Raw genomic sequence first — 18795 nt, 5'->3', positions numbered from 1 at the left:
CCTGCAGAGCTACTACGAAACTTGAAACTCGTACCGTCCCTCTCGCTCTCGTATTAAATAGTATAAGTATTCAGAGGAACCGCACGACACGAACTTCGAGTTTCGTAGTAGCCTTGCAGTAGGCATCTTGTCTACGGACGTTTGAGACCACATCCAACGATAATTTAAAACAATCGTTCTGTTGTTAGATTTAGAAGGTCTGCGGACGCAGTCAAACAAGTCGAATATTTTCATCACCGCATATAAATAGATTTAACTATATTCAAGATAGATTCAGGATTCTCATATAGTGGGATGAAGGTCTTAATTTTTTTCAAGTTTAAATAACAAGTAAAATTAGAGAAAATTATCGCTGGATATGTTCGGAGATTTTTTGATGCGCGAAATGAACTTTTCATGATCAGCAAAGCTAATATAGCCATGGCAGCGGCGCATAGTTACCATGCGTCTCTCCTTCAGAATATGTGCTGGCTACACAAAGAGATTTAAAGTAGGTCATTGTCATATTTGTTTATAAGAACTTATGGAACAGATTATGATTACAAGTTTCAGTTTTGGAGTTTGAAAGATTAGTCCTAGATTACAAATAGTAGACTGTACAACAAGAGCATAAAAAAAGTCATTTTACCCAATACGTTCATATAGCCACCCGAGTCGGTACGGCGAAGGTGGATAGACACGTCGAGGGGAAAATGAGTTTTACACTCTGCTTTTCACTTCGAATAAATATAATAGCAACGGTGGAAACAATAATTATTCACTTACTATGTACTTTTTATTTTTCATGCATTACTATATAATTAGTTTTTTTTTAGTTTTATTGATTTATTTTGATTGATTTGATTGATTTTTAGTTTTATAAACTAACTGAACCACACCACACGCGCGGCACATACACTCGGAATTCCGTTTCGGAATTTCGATTCGAAATATCGATTCAGGATTCCGTAAATACAACACATCATCATCATCATCATCCCAGCCTATATACGTCCCACTGCTGGGCACAGGCCTCCTCTCAGAACAAGAGGGCTTGGGCCATAGTTTCCACGCGGGCCAGTGCGGATTGGGAACTTCGCACGCACCATTGAATCGCTTCGCAGGTTTGTGCAGGTTTCCTCACGATGTTTTCCTTCACCGCAAAGCTCGTGGTAAATTTCAAATGTAATTCCGCATATGAATTTCGAAAAACTCAGAGTTGCGAGCCGGGGTTCGAACCCACGACCCTCTGCTTGAGAGGCGATAGGTCAAACCACTAGGCCACCACGGCATACGTTTATTTCAATTCCGAACGCGCAGGCTAACATGCGGAATTCCGAATCAGAGAAAAGTTCGAACGGAAAACGAATATCTGTATATGGTAGGTCCGTAGATGTGTATGGATTTACCTCGTTCGATGTCCCGAATCGATATATCGAATCGAAATTCCGAAACGGATTTCCGAATGTATGTTGGCCGCCCCTAGAAGGTTATTGGATTAGCCACAGAGTGGTACCGCGTGACGGGCACCGACGGCAAGGCAGGCCGAGGCGGAGATGGCACGATGACCTAGACTCGGAACTGACGATTGGCCAAATTTAGCTCTGGATAGGAAGATGTTAAAGTCAAGAGGGGAGGCCTTTGCCCAGCAGTGGAACAGTCATAGACTAAGGGGCTGTTTCACCATCCATTGATTAGTGTTAACAGACGGTTAAATGTGATGCCGTCTCTATTTGTTTTGTTCGAATAGACGGAGACGGCATCACATTTAACCGTCAGTTAACACTAATCAATGGATGGTGAAACAGCTCCTAAATATACAGTATAATAATCGGATTAGTCTGATTGAAAGCTTACAGGGGTTTTCGTTCAAAGTGTAGTCACGCTTTTGACGCAGTACACTTTGAACGTTGACAGGGTGTTGTCAAGAGTGTGTGGAGTGCTTGGTTACCTTCAACGGAAAAGAATATTTCCGCGGTAGGAGTGTGCACAGCTTGCAGTGGCAGCCTCAAAATGGCGCCCGGCTTCACTTCACCCAGCAGACGCACTTCGTTGCCGCTCAGAGTCATGTAGTAGACGGATACGTTCACTGACAGGCTGTTTGTCACCTGAGAAAATATACATTCTAAAATATTTGAATATAATATTTTCAAGGTCAATACATTAAATTGTTACTGACTGACTGCCTCATCAACAGCTAGGCTTTGGCCCTAGGGTACCTACTGAATTTTGCATTGAGGTTGCCTTCATGATATGGGTAGACAAGGAATAATGACGGATTTATTTTAAATTCCAACGGGATATTGAATAAAGGAAGTGTGTATAGGGTATGTCTGACCACAAGGCTTTTAATACAAGGTTCGATTGTAATCCCATAACTAATATAGTTTTGTTCTGTAACATTTTCAAATAATTTGAATTTGGATAATTAAATTGATCCTTAAAGTTTAATCGTTAAATCAGTGTATCTGACATGGTGGTGTTATCAGTGTCTCGTAGGACGGGGAATTTTCTTCGCACGGAGGCTTTTAAATAATATGTCATCTCTACGGTTAACATTTAACAATGAGCTGTCAATTTAGCGTTCAGTGGCAGACTTGACACCCCACACTTTAGTCTACTCGTGACCACGGCAACTGTAACGTTGCCAAAACGTCGAGGTAAATACTACTTGTGATATAATAGCGTGATAAGTCCCGTTTGTGGTATATTGACTATGAATTTAGCGTTGTATTGCTATACACTGAAAATTACATTTAATCTGCATGAAAAAAAAACACTGGTCATGTCTTTAAAAGGTTGCAGAACAAAAGTAGCTCAGTCATACAGTAGAAATGAAACTTAAGCCCTCTGGTCAGAGACGGTGCGTAGCGAAGGATATAACAACAATTGATATAATTTTCATTTGATATATAGAAATATAATAGTAGACATTTACGTTATAAATACAAATATTTATATTGATAATTATGATATAATGTAATTTATCTTAAAATCAAATATTTATTTTGTTATTAATTCGATTTGATTACTTGGGTTAGGTTAGGTTAGGTTTATTTTATAAAAAAAGTTATGTGAAGCTCCTTTCCTATCAATTATATCAAATATTGTTATATCCTTTGTAATTACATCAAATGTTGTTATACCGATTATTAGGTTAGATTTCATTAAAACAAAATTGCATAATGCTTAACTAATTTGACTCATTTTCAAATGGCCATGATCCATAATGTCTAAATATAAAATTGACGCATTATTAAAATGAACGAATGTCATAATGACTGACCGAAAACGTCCAATTCCCTAAATGACTAAATATTGATATATACATTTCCTTCAAACACCGGAAAGGCAAAATGTCACAGTCTCAAAATACCAAATTTTTTTTACAAGCTTTTATCTAGTTTAACTGTCATGATAACTGTTTAATATTTAGGTATTTGGGATTTTTGTTTTGCGATGAAGGTGTTAAAATTCAGTCGCATTAAAAAATCCGGTGTTTTTGAGAAAAAAAATATAGGTATTTTGGGATTCAGCCATTTTGACACCAGTTATTTTGAGAAACCTAAAATTGCTAAAAGTGGCTCCGAAGCGGTATCGTTTCATGTGCTCTGCCTACCCCATTAGAGAATACAGGCGTAGGCGTGATGTTTGTGTGGTGTATTTTGAGATCTAGGTTTGCTGGTAATAGGGTATAACGAAATCAAGGAAAAATGAGACCTAACCTCCATGGAACCGCCCTGCTTGTGTTTGACACTACATAACAGTTACGCAGCGTTCTGCGTTGTGATCAAGGCACTAGCGCTTAAGTATGTTCTTACCTGTACGACGCTCCGCAGGTATATATGCAAGGCTGCTTCTTGCATTACGACGTCGGAGATGAGTCCGCGCGACTCGTGCAAGAACACGTGCGGCGCGTGCCGGTCCACGGAGCCGCTCTGCTTGCGCCCTAGTGGGAAATAGCGCTTGTCTGCTCGCTCCACCGGCACTTGGACTTCCTCCTCTAGTTCTACTATCTGTGAAAATGATGCAAACAGAGAGTAGTGAGGAAACGTGCGATTTAGTGGTGTCTCTGAGGCGAATTTTCAACACCTGTCCTGTCGCGTGAGTTGTGACATTTAGATTGATCCCTATACTACTAGTTAAAAGTACAGTGTAATCGAATCGATCCTCCCTTCGATTCTAAACAAAGTACTTTCAGGGTTCCAGTTAATTTATTAACAACTTGTAATGTATTACGAGTGAGTATGTACTGGCATTTAATTCTTTAGTTTCTACGTGTATTCTATTCACCCATACCTTGACACTTAATTTGAGCTGTGGTGGTGGTTCATTAAGTTTCATCAGGTTGAGTCCACCGTGTTTCAACTGCAATGGTACGCTGGCACCCGTCTCAAACACTACCTCTCTGAAAGTAAAGACAATGACCTTATAGTCCAAGCTTTGCTTAGTTTGGGACAAGGTCAATTGGTGTCAATTTATTATTATTATTATTTATTATTCCTTGTACATAACCATTTCACATAACCACCACTAGTAAGGGGATAAATTATTTCCTAACTTAATTATAGGTCCTGGCGCTTCGCCGCCGTTACCATTCCGCTACGCTACCGTTATGCTAAATTGACAATAAAAGTGACTAATTAGTAATTACATTACCGAAATCTCTTTGTAGTAGGAAACATTTAGCCCCTTCTAGTGTTGGTTATAATATATGAAGAACAAGGTCATTATTTACACCAAAAATAACATGATAGACTTCCACAATTTATTTATTTATTGTTGGGTGGAAAAATTGTAAACCTGTAGCCAGTGTCGACTGCGTCGCTAGTAAGGAACACCGTGAAATCGTGGTTGTCTTCGAGCAACAGTTTGGCCGTGAGCCCCGTGCAATTGTGTAGGACGTACGGAGCACCGTAATACTCTGACTTGTCCCTCTGCAAAAAATATTAGTATTTAAAAAATATGTATGTATGTACCATGCATGTATAAACACTTTGTTTTAGAAATTATAAACTACTATTTACAAAATATTCACATAACCTGAAGAATACAGAAAACAAAAAGCGTTTTCAAAACTTAAGGAGAAGGTATGAGCCACATTTTCTACAAGCTTTCCCTGAACGATCTCACGGTTGGAGATTGATGAGAGAAGATAATCTTTTTACAAGCTTTAATGTTACTTGCTGTTTGTTGTTGTTGGTTTTTTTCTAGCAAGTTACTTTTGATTCACTTCCAGTGGTCGGAAATGACTTATAACAATACAAGTACAGTCAATAAAAAGTGCAGTCACCAAAAAAAAGCTTGTAGTTATCAAAATTCAATTTTTTTGCAGAAACTTATTTTCACGGGCAACCGAGTTTTGCTCGGGCTAAAACTCGATAATAAGCGTTTTCCCGGCGATAAAACCAAGCTAGATCGGTTTTTCAACCTCCGCATACCAAATTTCATCAAAATCATTGGAGCCGTATCAGAGATTCTGATTTTATATATATTATACAATAATTGCTCATTTAAAGGTATTAGATTAGATAGATACTATTCTATTTATAAAGGGTTTTCTAGATAGATATCTCGACAGACGGACAGCGAAGCGACAGTTATAGAGTTCCGTTTGTCACCCTTCGGGTTCGGAACCATAAATAGAAAACAAAAAGTATTTGATATTATTTGTTTGTAAAAATGCAAGCTATGCATTAATCGTATTATCATTATCTCACCCCTCCCAGCGTAAATTTAATCAGCTGAATTATTGAAAAGCATTGCAGTAAAATTCTTACTTGATCATCATTTTTTTTAGAAGAGGCGGCTGTTACGGATTGATCGTTCGCGGCAATGGCTGCAGCGAACGAGTTTCCGAGCATCGCGAGTACCTGTTAAAAACATTAATAAATAAATAATAAATATCATGGGACACTTGACACCAATCGACTATGGATACTAGGCAACGGATAAACATACTTATACAGATAAATACGTACTTAAATACATATTAAACATCCAAGACCCGAGAACAAACATTCGTATTATTCATACAAATATCTGCCCCGGCCGGGAATCGAACCCGGGACCTCAAGCTTCGTAGTCAGGTTCTCTAACCACTCGGCCATCCTGTCGTCAAATTGTAGCATATTGTAGCATAACATTGTTTTATCTGACAACCGGATAGCTAAGTTGTTAGTGACCCTGGATACGAAGGTAGAGGATGCGGTGCGTTCCGCGTGACGGACAAATATTTGTTTAATTAATACGAATGTTTTTACTGGAGTCTTGAATGTTTGTATGTATTTAAGTATATATTTATCTAATTTATCTATAATATGTATATCAATCCATTGTCTAGCATCGACAGTACAAGCTTTGCATAGTTTGGCTAGGTCAATTGGTGTAATTTGTTATAAAATATTATTATTATTTGTTTCGTATTGAATTTTTTTAGTAATGTACATAACCAATGGGTATAATATAATAACATTTTTGAGATTCAATTGTTACTGACATAGGTAACTTGATATGGGCCAAGTTTGTATTAGCTGTGTACTAAACAAGTTAATATTTCTTGAATTTTCGGTCAGCTTCTGTGGTCACACAGACTCTACGCCTGACATTCATACGTGGTATATAAAACTAAAAATGAAGAGGCCTTTACCCAGCAGTGGGTGGATGTGGGCTGATTTGATTGATTGATATAAAAATATTCACATGTAGCTACTCCTAGCGCCATCTAGTGAGCAAATATAAAAACTTACAACAACTACATTGCGCCATCGAAGTTCCTCAACTCGAGCGCATATAATATATAATAATATATGTATATTATACAACTTCCGACGCTCTTCCTTCGGACTTCGGTCCCCAGGCATAACACCTGCCTAGAAAGAGACCTCTATATTGCAGCCTGCCGCCAAACTTAAAAATATAAGTAATTAAATTTGTTTGTACCTCCATTCCGGTGCGAGTGATGGTAATTTCCAAAGGCTCGCTGCTAGAAACACAGACAGTCTTGTTGGGTTGCCGCTGCGCCACAGCCTGTGCGTTAGCGGCGTCGTCCGTCGTATCGATGGTAGTCTGCTCTTGCGGACGCATCACAATCTAGTACAAACAGTATTCCGAAATTAAGTTACTATAAGGTCGGAATACTTTGACTCAATGAAGAGTAACTTTGGCCCATGTGAAAACTTCATATCTAATGAAAAAGGGTCTTATAAAAAACACTAAAGGTCTCTACCCAGTAACGTGTCAGGCAAAAATTTATTTGTATTGAAAAGTATGAGACTAAGCCCATTAGCGCGTTTTCTAACCAACCGTCGCCATCGCGCGTGTCATGTATACTCTTGTCATTCCGTTCCTGACACATTCCTTTTACGGTCATGGCATGATACGTTGTAGCGGGTAGAGACCTTTAATCGTGGGCTGTCATCTAAAACCAATCATATAGCAACGTTTCATAATTTCAATGTAATAAATAATATAACCTGAAACGAATTAATCTCAACGGTCAAAGTTACCCTTTAGAGCAGTGGTGGGCAAACTTTATTCATGGGGGGCCAGAAAATTACCGATCTATATATTAGAGGAGGGCCAGGATTACACTGTTCTATTTTATACTTTTTTTATGTTTTTGTCAAATAATGAAATGAAATACTGTAGGACGATCAAAATAATAATTACCGCGGGCCATATAGGTAGATACTATTCACTTCGAAGGAACGTCGGCGGGCCGGATTAAATCCCTTCGCGGGCCGGAGTTGGCCCGCGGGACGTACTTTGCCCATCACTGCTTTAGAGCTAGAGTAACCTGATAATACGATACATAAATTCATCGGAAATATCTGTGCACCTGATTATAAATAATTGTGGGTCAGCAAATAATATCACAACAAAATAATAACGATACGTTCGATAGTACTATTAATACGTGACCACGAGGCGAGGTGCGGGGCATTTTCATCTACTTGAAAAAGGAATTGTTCACCGCTAACATAGACGATTCTGGTCAAATTTGAAAAAAAAAACTTATTTTATTTGAAAGAGGGTAAAAATACTGTTTGCCGATATTCCTTAAGATCTTACCTCCATCTTCAGTTCCCATGGAACGTGTTTATACGTGTAATCCTTGAGTATTTCTACGGGCTCGATCAAAGGTTCCCAGACCGCTCGACTGATGTTGTAGTACGATACTTGCATTGCCCACGTTGATTCCATGTAAAACTGTGAAATATATTATGGAATATAGGAAAGGTCACTATTTGAGTCAAATTAAATTACTGCAGAATATAATTATACTAGATGAAACCCGGCTTCGCTCGGGTAAAATGTAGACTCATAATAACATGTTTGAAAAACATTTTTGCCAGTGTAAAGACTGTCGTACCAACTTATCGAAAAATCTGACGTATAGCCTTAATATTATCACAAACGTACTTTCACAGCTAACGTACGTATCGGTATTTCTCTAGCAGATATTTCTCCTAAATCTTACTTGCACAAATAACTATGATGTCTCTGTCTCATAATCAAAGAAATTAGACCTAAAGGGCCCCATATACGAAACGATTCGTCTGTACGATCGATCTGATGAAAATCGACGAATCGTACCGTGTGTGGGACCCTTTAAGAGGTCACTATGGAGAACGAAATACGAACCTGTGACACGTGATGACGTGACACTAACGCCACTTTGATGTGATGACATTGACATGTTTACTTCGCAACGCCATTATAAACTTAGTAATTTATTCAAGTTTATATTGAAAATACTCGATAATCCGAATTTTCCGCCTACAAGTTGTCGACTCGGATTGACTAATTTTTTACGCTCTTTAATTTGATGTGCATTTCGTTCGAGTCTACCGTAGACCGGTACGAAATTATTAATATAGATGATATAGCGAAGACTTGTGTTAAAATGGAGGTATCACAAAATATCTAGTCACACACAGAAATGTGTAAGCTTAATGAGGATCTATATTATACTAAGCAAACAAATTGATATGTTAAATACAGGAAAGGAACTCTTTCCGTGAGCTGGAACCAAATGGAAACATACTTTAACCCTTTGAATGCCAAGGTGTAGTGTGCGGTAGTGCCTAGCACACCAGCGACGCCTAAAGGTGTTAGGGATAAGACGTACTAGTCTAAGAGGTGGCAGGAATTTTTAAAACGATCATGGAAACGGTAATACTCATTTTTATGTGTTGTAGAGTGGTCTGCTGATGTGAATAATTTTGGTCTGCCTGCTCTCAGTGGGTGCAACTTTGAGATATAGCGCATAAAAGAGGCTTTATTGTTGCGAAAAAAAAACGATAACAGAAATGGTTAGTTTTAGTACATATTCAAAGTATGGCGTCTCCGCATGTGAAACGAATTGGTCTGCCTGCTCTCAGTGGTTGCATTTCGGAGCTATGACGCGCGCAAGTCGCTTTATTGTTGTGAAAAAAAAACGATAAGGGAAATGGTCAGTTTTGGAACCAATTCCAAGTATGACATCACCGCCACTGAAACAAGTTGGTCTGCCGGCTCTAAGTGGTTGTATTTCAGAGCTATGATGCTCGCAAGATGCTTAATTGTAAAGAAAATTCAAGGTAATGGTAATCAATAAAATAAATCTCAGAGACCGTTAGTACTAGAAAGCTGTAATTTGGTATAAATATAACTATCTATCACGCCAACAAAGTGGTAAAATAAAAAAAATAAAAAAACATTTTTTTAGGGTACCTCCCATAGACAAAATGAGGGTGATTTTTTTTTTCTCAACTAACCCTGTATTGTGGGGTATCGTTGGATAGGTTTTTTAAAACCAATGGGGGGTTGCTAAAACGATTTTTCGATTCAGTGATCTGTTTGTGAAATATTCAACTTTAAAGTGAAAACTTTCATCAAATCGAGCGTCTCCCCCCTCTTAAATCTAAACCGTTGTGCGGAAAAATTTGGAAAAATTAAGGATGGTAGTAAGTATATGAAATTTACAAGAAATATTATAACGACTAAGATTGTTTGAGAATTTGTAGTAGTTCAAGAGTTACTAGCAGCCTAAGGTATAAAACATACCTGAACTTGGATGGAAGATTCCGTACACAATACGAAATCCTTAGAAAAATATTAAGTACTTGATTTTTTCGTAATGGCTACGGAACCCTTTCTTGGCCTTACTTGGTTACTTATATAATATAATGTAATCAGCTTTGGTAACAAAGATGGGGATTTCGTAATCGAATCCTGATTTCACGATTACTTGATTTTTCTTTGTAATCCTCATATTAAAGAGTCCGTATTAATTTATACAAATATTAGAAGCAACAAAGTCCCACGGCGAATGGCTGAAGTAGAAAGGTTTTGGTTTGATGCAACCGGGCTTTGTCTGAGGCCAACACGTGGGCGGCTCTGGGGGTGTTGTATGATACCGTGGTCGCTTCGTTCTGCACTGGGGGGACTGAGAGGGTTCGGCAGCACCCGGAGCATCAGAGAAGCCCTATTAAGGCTCTCTTTGGTTAGCCTTGGAAGGGGCTAGAAAAGGTGCCCTGAAAAAAGTTCACGCCAAACACACGGAAGGTGTAGTGTAACCGCGACTGCCTTCGCATCTTAAAACACGTGATCGAAATAAAATAAATAATAATAATACTATAAATCAATCGGAAATGAGATTTGGTGCATGGAACGTGCGAACTCTTCTTGATCGTAATGACAACGCCTGCCCAGAGCAAAAGACCGCCATTGTAGTTCGGGAACTCTCTCGCTATAATATCGATGTAGCTGCTCTCAGCGAAACACACCTTGCTGATGAGGGTGAGCTGGTGGAGCAAGGTGGCGGGTACACATTCTTCTGGAAAAGACTCGCCTCGTCCGAGCCGCGAAGGTCAGGCGTAGGATTTGCAGTTCAAGAATCAACTCATTAAGAAGTTACAAGAGAATCCGGTGCACATCTCGGACCGCGTGATCACTTTGCGCCTCCACCTGGATAACAACAACTACCTTAATGTTATCATGTTGTATGTTGGATAAGCTCCGTGGAGTCACTGTATGGAGAGTGTACGACCCAGGGAGCAGATCCTTCTGTTGGGTGATTTCAATGCCAGAGTCAGACAGGACTTTATTGCATGGCCTAATGTTCTAGGTAGACACGGAGTAGGCAGAATGAACGATAACTGACAGCTGCTACTAAATTTCTGTGCACAATTTCATCTTGCAGTTACAAACGCAATGTTCAGACTTCCCGCTAAGCATTAAAACACGTGGATGCATCCAAGGTCCAAACACGCATCTGATAGATTATGCCATCGTACGCCAAAGAGATGTTTCCCAAGTCCTAATCACCCGTGTCATGCGTGGTGCACACTTCTGGACCGATCATAGGCTTGTTGTCACGAAACTTCGTCTCCGCCTCCATCCTCCTTGCCTTGTACATCTGGTAGAACTAAGCCGACGTCTCTAACCGTTGATAGGTTTAAGGATCTCGGGATCAAGGAAAATATACTATGACTCTTGATTGCTGCGTTGCTTCTTTCTAATAAGATCATGGCGATCTTGAAGCTGATTGAGGTCTGAAAGTCCAAAACCAAAACACGAGGATTGGTTTGATGAGAATGATGGAGTCCTTAGAAAGGCGATTGATAACCGACGTCCTCTACGGCAGCACAGGGGTACCAAACCAATCCATACAGTATGGTGAAGATCAAAAGTAGTGACCTGGAGCTACGCAGACTAGCTCGGGAAACAAAAGACATGTGATGGCAAGACAAAGCTCGCTATTTGCAGTGGCTTGCAAATGCTAATCAGCTAGGGAAGTTCTATGGTGAAATTAAGCCGTTAGTGGCGAAGGCCTTCTTAAAGGTAAGGAAGAAGTGCTGATGCGATGGGCAGAACATTTCAACTCTCTGCTCAATTTCCCAACTTCCTATTGACATAAAGCTGGACTAGCCGCTGAGACAAAGCAAGATTGTTCATGCTAAGTATTAAGCAACAACAAAATAAGCGAGCGGTCGGCATTGATTTTATACCGGGTGAACTGCTCAAATACGGCGTTGAGGAATTGCATACGGCCGTATGGGAGCTCTTTCAGCTGATGTGGAGAGAAGAGAGTCCCATCAGCCTTGAAAGTCTTATATAAGAACAAAGGAGTACTTCTCTGATGTTAGTCCCTGGGAAAATATTTGCCCGAGTCCTAATGAACCGCCTTAAGGAACTTTCTGAAAAGATATTGCCTGAGACTCAGTTTGGCATTCGAACTAATTCGCGTAACGTGTCCGCCCGCACCACCGAAGTTGTCGCCGCATGAGGTAGGACTCAATGCCACCTACATTGGCCCTGCGCAGCACTTCCGTATTCCGCACACGAATCAGACCATTTGATCCTTCAAAGTTTTCGGAGGCATCTTAGGTGGAAACGGTCTAGCATGCGGATGTGCCTGCGATACACCATCCACGCTTCAGCAGAGTACAATAAGTTAGAAACGACCATGGACATGTACACAGAGATCTTTGTGACTAGTTTAAGATCATGCGTATAGAAGAGCTTGAAATCCAACTTATAGAATGCTGCAGCTGCAGCTCCGATTTGGCTGTTAATCTGGGCGCTATTTTCTCACTGCGGCAATTACAGGAAAAGAACAGAGAGCAAAGCCGCCGCATGTGCATCTGCTTCGTCGATCTCGAGAAAACCTTTGATAGTGTCCCTCGAGAAGCTCTATGGGTGGTACACAGTAAGATAGGATGCACAGAAAACTTTGTGAGACTTCTCCGACTCCTGCATGACGACATGCAGTGCTGCGGCGCTCTCGACAGTGAACAATCAAACTTCTTACCCGTTACCTGTGGGGTGAAGCAAGGTTGTGTGCTAGCGCGTGTGTGTGTGACCTTGACGCCGAGATTAACAGCCGAATCGGAGCTGCAGCTGCAGCATCGGTAAGTTGGATTTCAAGGTTTTCTGTTCGCATGACCTTAAACTAGTCACAAAGATCTCTGTGTACACAGGCACATCCGCATGCTAGACCGTCTCCACCTAAGATGCCTCCGAAAAGTTTGAAGGATCAAATGGTCTGATCATGTGCGGAATACCGAAGTGCTGCGCAGAGCCAATGTAGGTAGGTGGCATTGAGTCCTACCTCATGCGGCGACCACTTCGGTGGTGCGGACACCACCAGCGGGTGACGAAGCGCGTCTTCTGGTCAGAACTTGAGGATGGCAAGCGTAAGCATGGCGGACAAGTTTTGAGGTATAAGGACGTGTTAAAGAAGACCATGAAAAGTTGCACCATAGTGCCGTCTCAGTGGGAGAACGAGGCCGCTAACCGACAGGAGTGGAGAGCTAAGGTGAAGGCTAAACCTCCACGACTTTGAACTGAGACGGCGCTGTGACTTATAACCAAGCGCGATAATCTGAGAGCCCGACTATCTGCGGCAATCAGTAATAATTAGTGTAATCAGCTTTGGTAACATAGATGGGGATTTCGTAATAGATTCCTGATTTCACGACGCTTCAACTCCGACGGTGTCGTTCATGCGCTTGCAAGTGGCACTTAGCCAAACTTCTTAGAGAAGACTTCTTATACAAGTAAGTTGAATTAACAAAAACCGGCCAAGAGCGTATCGGACACGTCCCAGAAAGGGTTCCGTAGCCATTAGGAAAAAATCAAGTACTTAATATTTTTCTAAGGATTTCGTATTGTGTACGGAATCTTCCAAGTTCAGGTATGTTTTATACCTTAGGCTGCTAGTAACTCTTGAACTACTACAAATTCTCAAACAATCTTAGTCGTTATAATATTTCTTGTAAATTTCATATACTTACTACCATCCTTAATTTTTCCAAATTTTTCCACCCAACGGTTTCGATTTGATGAAAGTTTTCACTTTAAAGTTGAATATTTCACAAACAGATCACTGAATCGAAAAATCGTTTTAGCAACCCCCCATTGGTTTTAAAAGATCTATCCAACGATACCCCACAATACAGGGTTAGTTGAGAAAAAAAAATCACCCTCATTTTATGTCTATGGGAGGTACCCTAAAAAAATGTTTTTTTATTTTTTTTATTTTACCACTTTGTTGGCGTGATAGATAGTTATATTTATACCAAATTACAGCTTTCTAGTACTAACGGTCTCTGAGATTTATTTTATTGATTACCATTACCTTGAATTTTCTTTACAATTAAGCATCTTGCGAGCATCATAGCTCTGAAATACAACCACTTAGAGCCGGCAGACCAACTTGTTTCAGTGGCGGTGATGTCATACTTGGAATTGGTTCCAAAACTGACCATTTCCCTTATCGTTTTTTTTTCACAACAATAAAGCGACTTGCGCGCGTCATAGCTCCGAAATGCAACCACTGAGAGCAGGCAGACCAATTCGTTTCACATGCGGAGACGCCATACTTTGAATATGTACTAAAACTAACCATTTCTGTTATCGTTTTTTTTTTTCGCAACAATAAAGCCTCTTTTATGCGCTATATCTCAAAGTTGCACCCACTGAGAGCAGGCAGACCAAAATTATTCACATCAGCAGACCACTCTACAACACATAAAAATGAGTCTAACCGTTTCCATGATCGTTTTAAAAATTCCTGCCACCTCTCAGTCTATACTTCTTTTTTAGGGTTCCGTACAAAAAAAAGGAACCCTTATAGGGTCACACGTGCGTCTGTCTTTCTGTTCAAGTTTGTCCGAACTTAGAAATGTCGAATGGCTGGCTGTCATTGCGAAGAGTAAGTAAACACACAAATAATATCAATGAAATATCGTTATTTACATATATTCTATTTGATCTTGTAAATCTATAGTGTCGATAATAGCATTGATGGAGACAAATAGTGGTGAATAATAAAAGTACGCAAGTTAAAGAAAGAGACAATAATTTTTAATGGAACAGCTTGAGTTACAGAGATAGCAGTGAACAAAAAGAACAGTCACAGGCACTTATTATTACAGACGCAATAGCAATCTTCCCCGTGCAAAGATGGATTGCTAATAAATTTGACAGGCACTCAAACTGGTGCCTATTAACATTAAGAAATTAAATATAAACTTCAACATGCCCCCGGGCGTTGAAAGCTCTTCTTTCAACAAGAAATATCAAGGCTCATCAAATTCTCGGGCCGATCTTAGAAAACGCTCGTCGGACAACTCCATTCGCAGTCTTCACTTCAGCCACTCGGTTTACACCATCTGGACCAGGGTGAACAGCAACGATGTGCCCCAGTCGCCCTTTCAGAGGTGGAAGATTATCCTCTTTAAGACAAGTGAATGTAGTCGCAACGTCTCGCCGGTGGTACGCCACTTTACTCTTTTTTGGAGTTCTGAGAAGTATTCCCCGCTCCAACGAGACCAGAAGTGCAGGCGAAGTTGTTCAACCCGCTGGAAACGGGTCAGGTGACTTGATTAATTATCTCGATAATCCTGCACTGGCAACAAGGTCAGTGGCCGTCCGATGAGGACATGTCCAGGCGTTAGCGACGTCAAATCTTCTGGATCTTGTGTCATGGATCATGAATGGGTGTCAGTGGTCAAGAATTCAGGATCGCCTCTACCTGAACTAACACGGTGTTAAGCTCCTCATACGTCAAATGACAATTTGCCAGCATTCTCTTTAAATGGAATTTTCTAGACCGAATACCGGCTTCCAAGAGTTCGCCAAAATGTGGCGAATAAGCCGGGATGAAATCAAAAAACCATTTCTTCATTTGCCGCAGCATCAGCCAACGAGTTACAATTTTTCAGTATAAACTTGGAAATTTCGTTGTATGCGCCAACAAATGAGGTCCCGTTGTCTGGATAAACATGACTGGGCTTTCCTCCGTGATACAAAGCGACGCAAAGCAGATAGGTAACTGTTACTCGTTAAATCACTCACTAATTCTAAACGCCTTTGTTACGAATCAGATAAAGACGGCGACATACACTTTCACCAGTCTACATCCTCTCCCTTGACGACTAGCTGAAGTGATAGGTCCAGCATAGTCCACGCCTGCACAGTCGAAAGGAAAAGCACCTGGAGAAACGCGAGGTTTCCCATAATCGAGGTGAGTATTTGACCTTTTATGCGGCTACACAGCACACACTGACGAAAACACTTATTTGCTAAGTCCAAACCACATCTCGGCGAATAGTTATCTTTAATTGTAGATAATAACAACTGGGGTCCCGCATGAAACAACCGCCTGTGTTCGTAAAGAAACAATAATTTTGTCAAATAATGAGCCGAGTGTATAATAATAGGGTGTTTCTTTACGTACGAAAAAACAGAGTGTACAAGACGTCCCCCAACTCGCATTATTTGATCGTCATCCAGAAAAATATTGAATTTCCAGAGGACTCTTTTTAGGGAATTTTGTTTGGCTAACAACATTTTAAATTCAGGGAATGAATCGTTTTGAGAAATCCTAATTAGAACATTAAATGCGCTCTTTAATTCACCATCACTGAGATGACTGGTCGTGATAGGTGTCTCCTTGCAAACAGTGATAATAGTGATAAAACGCATCACGTCAGCAACCGTTCGTTTGAGTCGCAAAAAGTTTGGAAAACGGTCGATATCAATAAGCTGTTTTGATTGACATGTAGTCCAATCAAGAGTATATAAGACAGTTCCGGGTCGAATTTCAGGTAGTGCTGTGAGATATGAACCTGGATACGAAGGCCAAGGTGAAACGTCATGACCATGGGCCTGACCACCACATGTCAAGGGCTAAGATAGAGTTGATATTAACGCCACGAGACAAATGATCAACTGGATTCTGATCTGTGGGGACATGCTTCCAGATACAGGCACCAGTTATTTCCAGTATGTCGGCAACACGGTTTCGCACAAAGGGTTGACGTTTGGACGGTAGTATCTTGAGCCATCCCAGGACGATGATGAAGTCAGTCCAGAAGATCGTTCTATTAATTTGAGCACGAAGTGAACTCTTCACCTTTTCATATACGACTTCCGACTAGCGCACCACAAAGCTCCAACCTTGGAATCGTCATGGGTTTAATAGGGGCGACACGACTCTTAGCCATGAGCAATCGCACCAAAACATCACCTTCGTGGTTGATACTACGCACGTATGTATACGCATGCTCCGTAAGCACGTTCCAAAGCATCAGTAAATATGTGCAGTTCAAATTGCTCATGCGACTCGCACACGACCCTACGTGGAACAATAATTTTATTAAGAAGTGGCAAACATTTTATGATGTCCACCCATTGACTCATGATCTCCGGCGACAGCTCCTTGTCCCAGGATAATTTAAGTATCCATAACCTTTGCCCTTTGCCTTTAAGCTCGCCTTTGTTCTCCTCTCTGTGTGTTTGTTGAGTTTACATACGATACATACCTTTGCATGAGAATTTTAATTGAAATTACTATCACAGCTAACAGTCCTAAGGGATCGAAGATCTGTGCGATGATCGAGAGCATATCGCGTTTTGTATTTTTGGTAGTAACTAAAATAACAATAGGGAAATATATATCACAATAATCAACATATCCCAATTTGGCAGCCAACCGAGACCTAAAGTCTTGCTATATTCTGTAGCTCCCATATTTAAATCGACTGACGGTTGTGAGGGTGTAGTAGTGTCACCTAACAGATATGTATATATTTTTCTTTCTTATGTATTTACATAACTTACATCAGAGCTCCAGTCTTTGACTTGTCCGTTGAGTGAAGCCTGCATGACCAAAACTGGTATAGTCTCAGTCCCTATTTCCATCTCTAAAGAAAGTATGATGGAGGGGCTAGACAGCAAGCAAATTTCGTCTTGAGGAGGTTTCGTCGGCTCTTCGTCTATGGTCGGTATGTTTAAGGCGTCCTCTGCTATCTCTGTAACAAAATACTAGTAATAAAGGCAAGGGCCCAAATACTATGAACACCTACCCTCACACCTAAAAAGCGAAAAGAATGATGAAACGTTTAGCCGTCGACTAAAAGACCTTTTGTTGGAAAAAGCGTTTTATTCCGTAAATGAATTTATGAATCTGACATTTTAATTTTATTGTTTAAATTGTTACTCAATTATTAATCTTTACATATCCTTGACATTTAGTCTTTATATACATTTCAATGTGTTTTCAGTTTGACGATCCCTTGAGGAGAACCAGTCTAATTTTAATTGTTTACATTCACATGACATGCTTAGAATTTTATTTTTTATAATTATTACTAATCATATTACCTTTGACGATTTCAATACAAATTCTTATAACTGACATTTATGTAAATTATAATGTAATGATGTATTGATTGAATAAATAAACTAAACTAAACTAAACTAAAGTAATGCTGGTGAAGTTTACAAGTATCGAGACAGAAAGAGAAGAGAGGGGAGAGAAGGCATTGCCTTGATTCAATTGTACGTGCGGCTCTTACCACACTCGTAATCGTAATCCCCTTTAATGCCCATGATACACACAATGATTTTAATCACATTGCGAGGAAAAAAAAGCAAAGAAAACTTCACAGCTCGGCAAGAAAAAGACGCTAAGAAAACAACTGGATTAAATAATGGCTACCCGTAAATACAGGGGAGGTAATACGAAATTCGAAAATCGAAGTTAGCGTCAGCGATACGATACCAACTGCGATTTTCGAATTTCATAGTAGCCCCCCTGATTGTCACTTTTTTAAATCGTCTACCATAGATAATGCTAAGCTAATTAATTATTCCAACATGCAAAAAAAACTACTAGGCTACTAATACGCAATTCGAAAATAGATGTTCGTATCGTTTTGCTGACGCAAATATTATTAAATACGAGAGTGAGAGGGACGGTACGATACGATCTTCGATTTTCAAATTTTGTTGCAGCCCCTTGTATTGGCGGGTAGCCAT

General features: G+C 40.1%; 1 protein-coding gene across 1 annotated transcript in view; it reads right to left on the bottom strand.

Moving 5' to 3' along the window:
* Vps13 (vacuolar protein sorting 13C) overlaps positions 1-18795 on the bottom strand; it is a gene marked incomplete in the record, with an annotated part of 77161 nt that overhangs the window by 22790 nt on the left and 35576 nt on the right. The window contains 8 exon segments of the mRNA XM_074086412.1: positions 1931-2087; positions 3801-3995; positions 4279-4387; positions 4783-4916; positions 5760-5852; positions 6922-7071; positions 8053-8190; positions 17596-17786. Of these exon segments, the coding sequence (XP_073942513.1) occupies positions 1931-2087; positions 3801-3995; positions 4279-4387; positions 4783-4916; positions 5760-5852; positions 6922-7071; positions 8053-8190; positions 17596-17786 (1167 nt within the window).

The sequence above is a fragment of the Choristoneura fumiferana genome, chromosome 4 (assembly GCF_025370935.1).
Source record: "Choristoneura fumiferana chromosome 4, NRCan_CFum_1, whole genome shotgun sequence".
Taxonomy (NCBI): domain Eukaryota; kingdom Metazoa; phylum Arthropoda; class Insecta; order Lepidoptera; family Tortricidae; genus Choristoneura; species Choristoneura fumiferana.
Note: the sequence above shows the minus strand (reverse complement) of the source record. Positions and strands in the feature narration are given on the sequence as shown.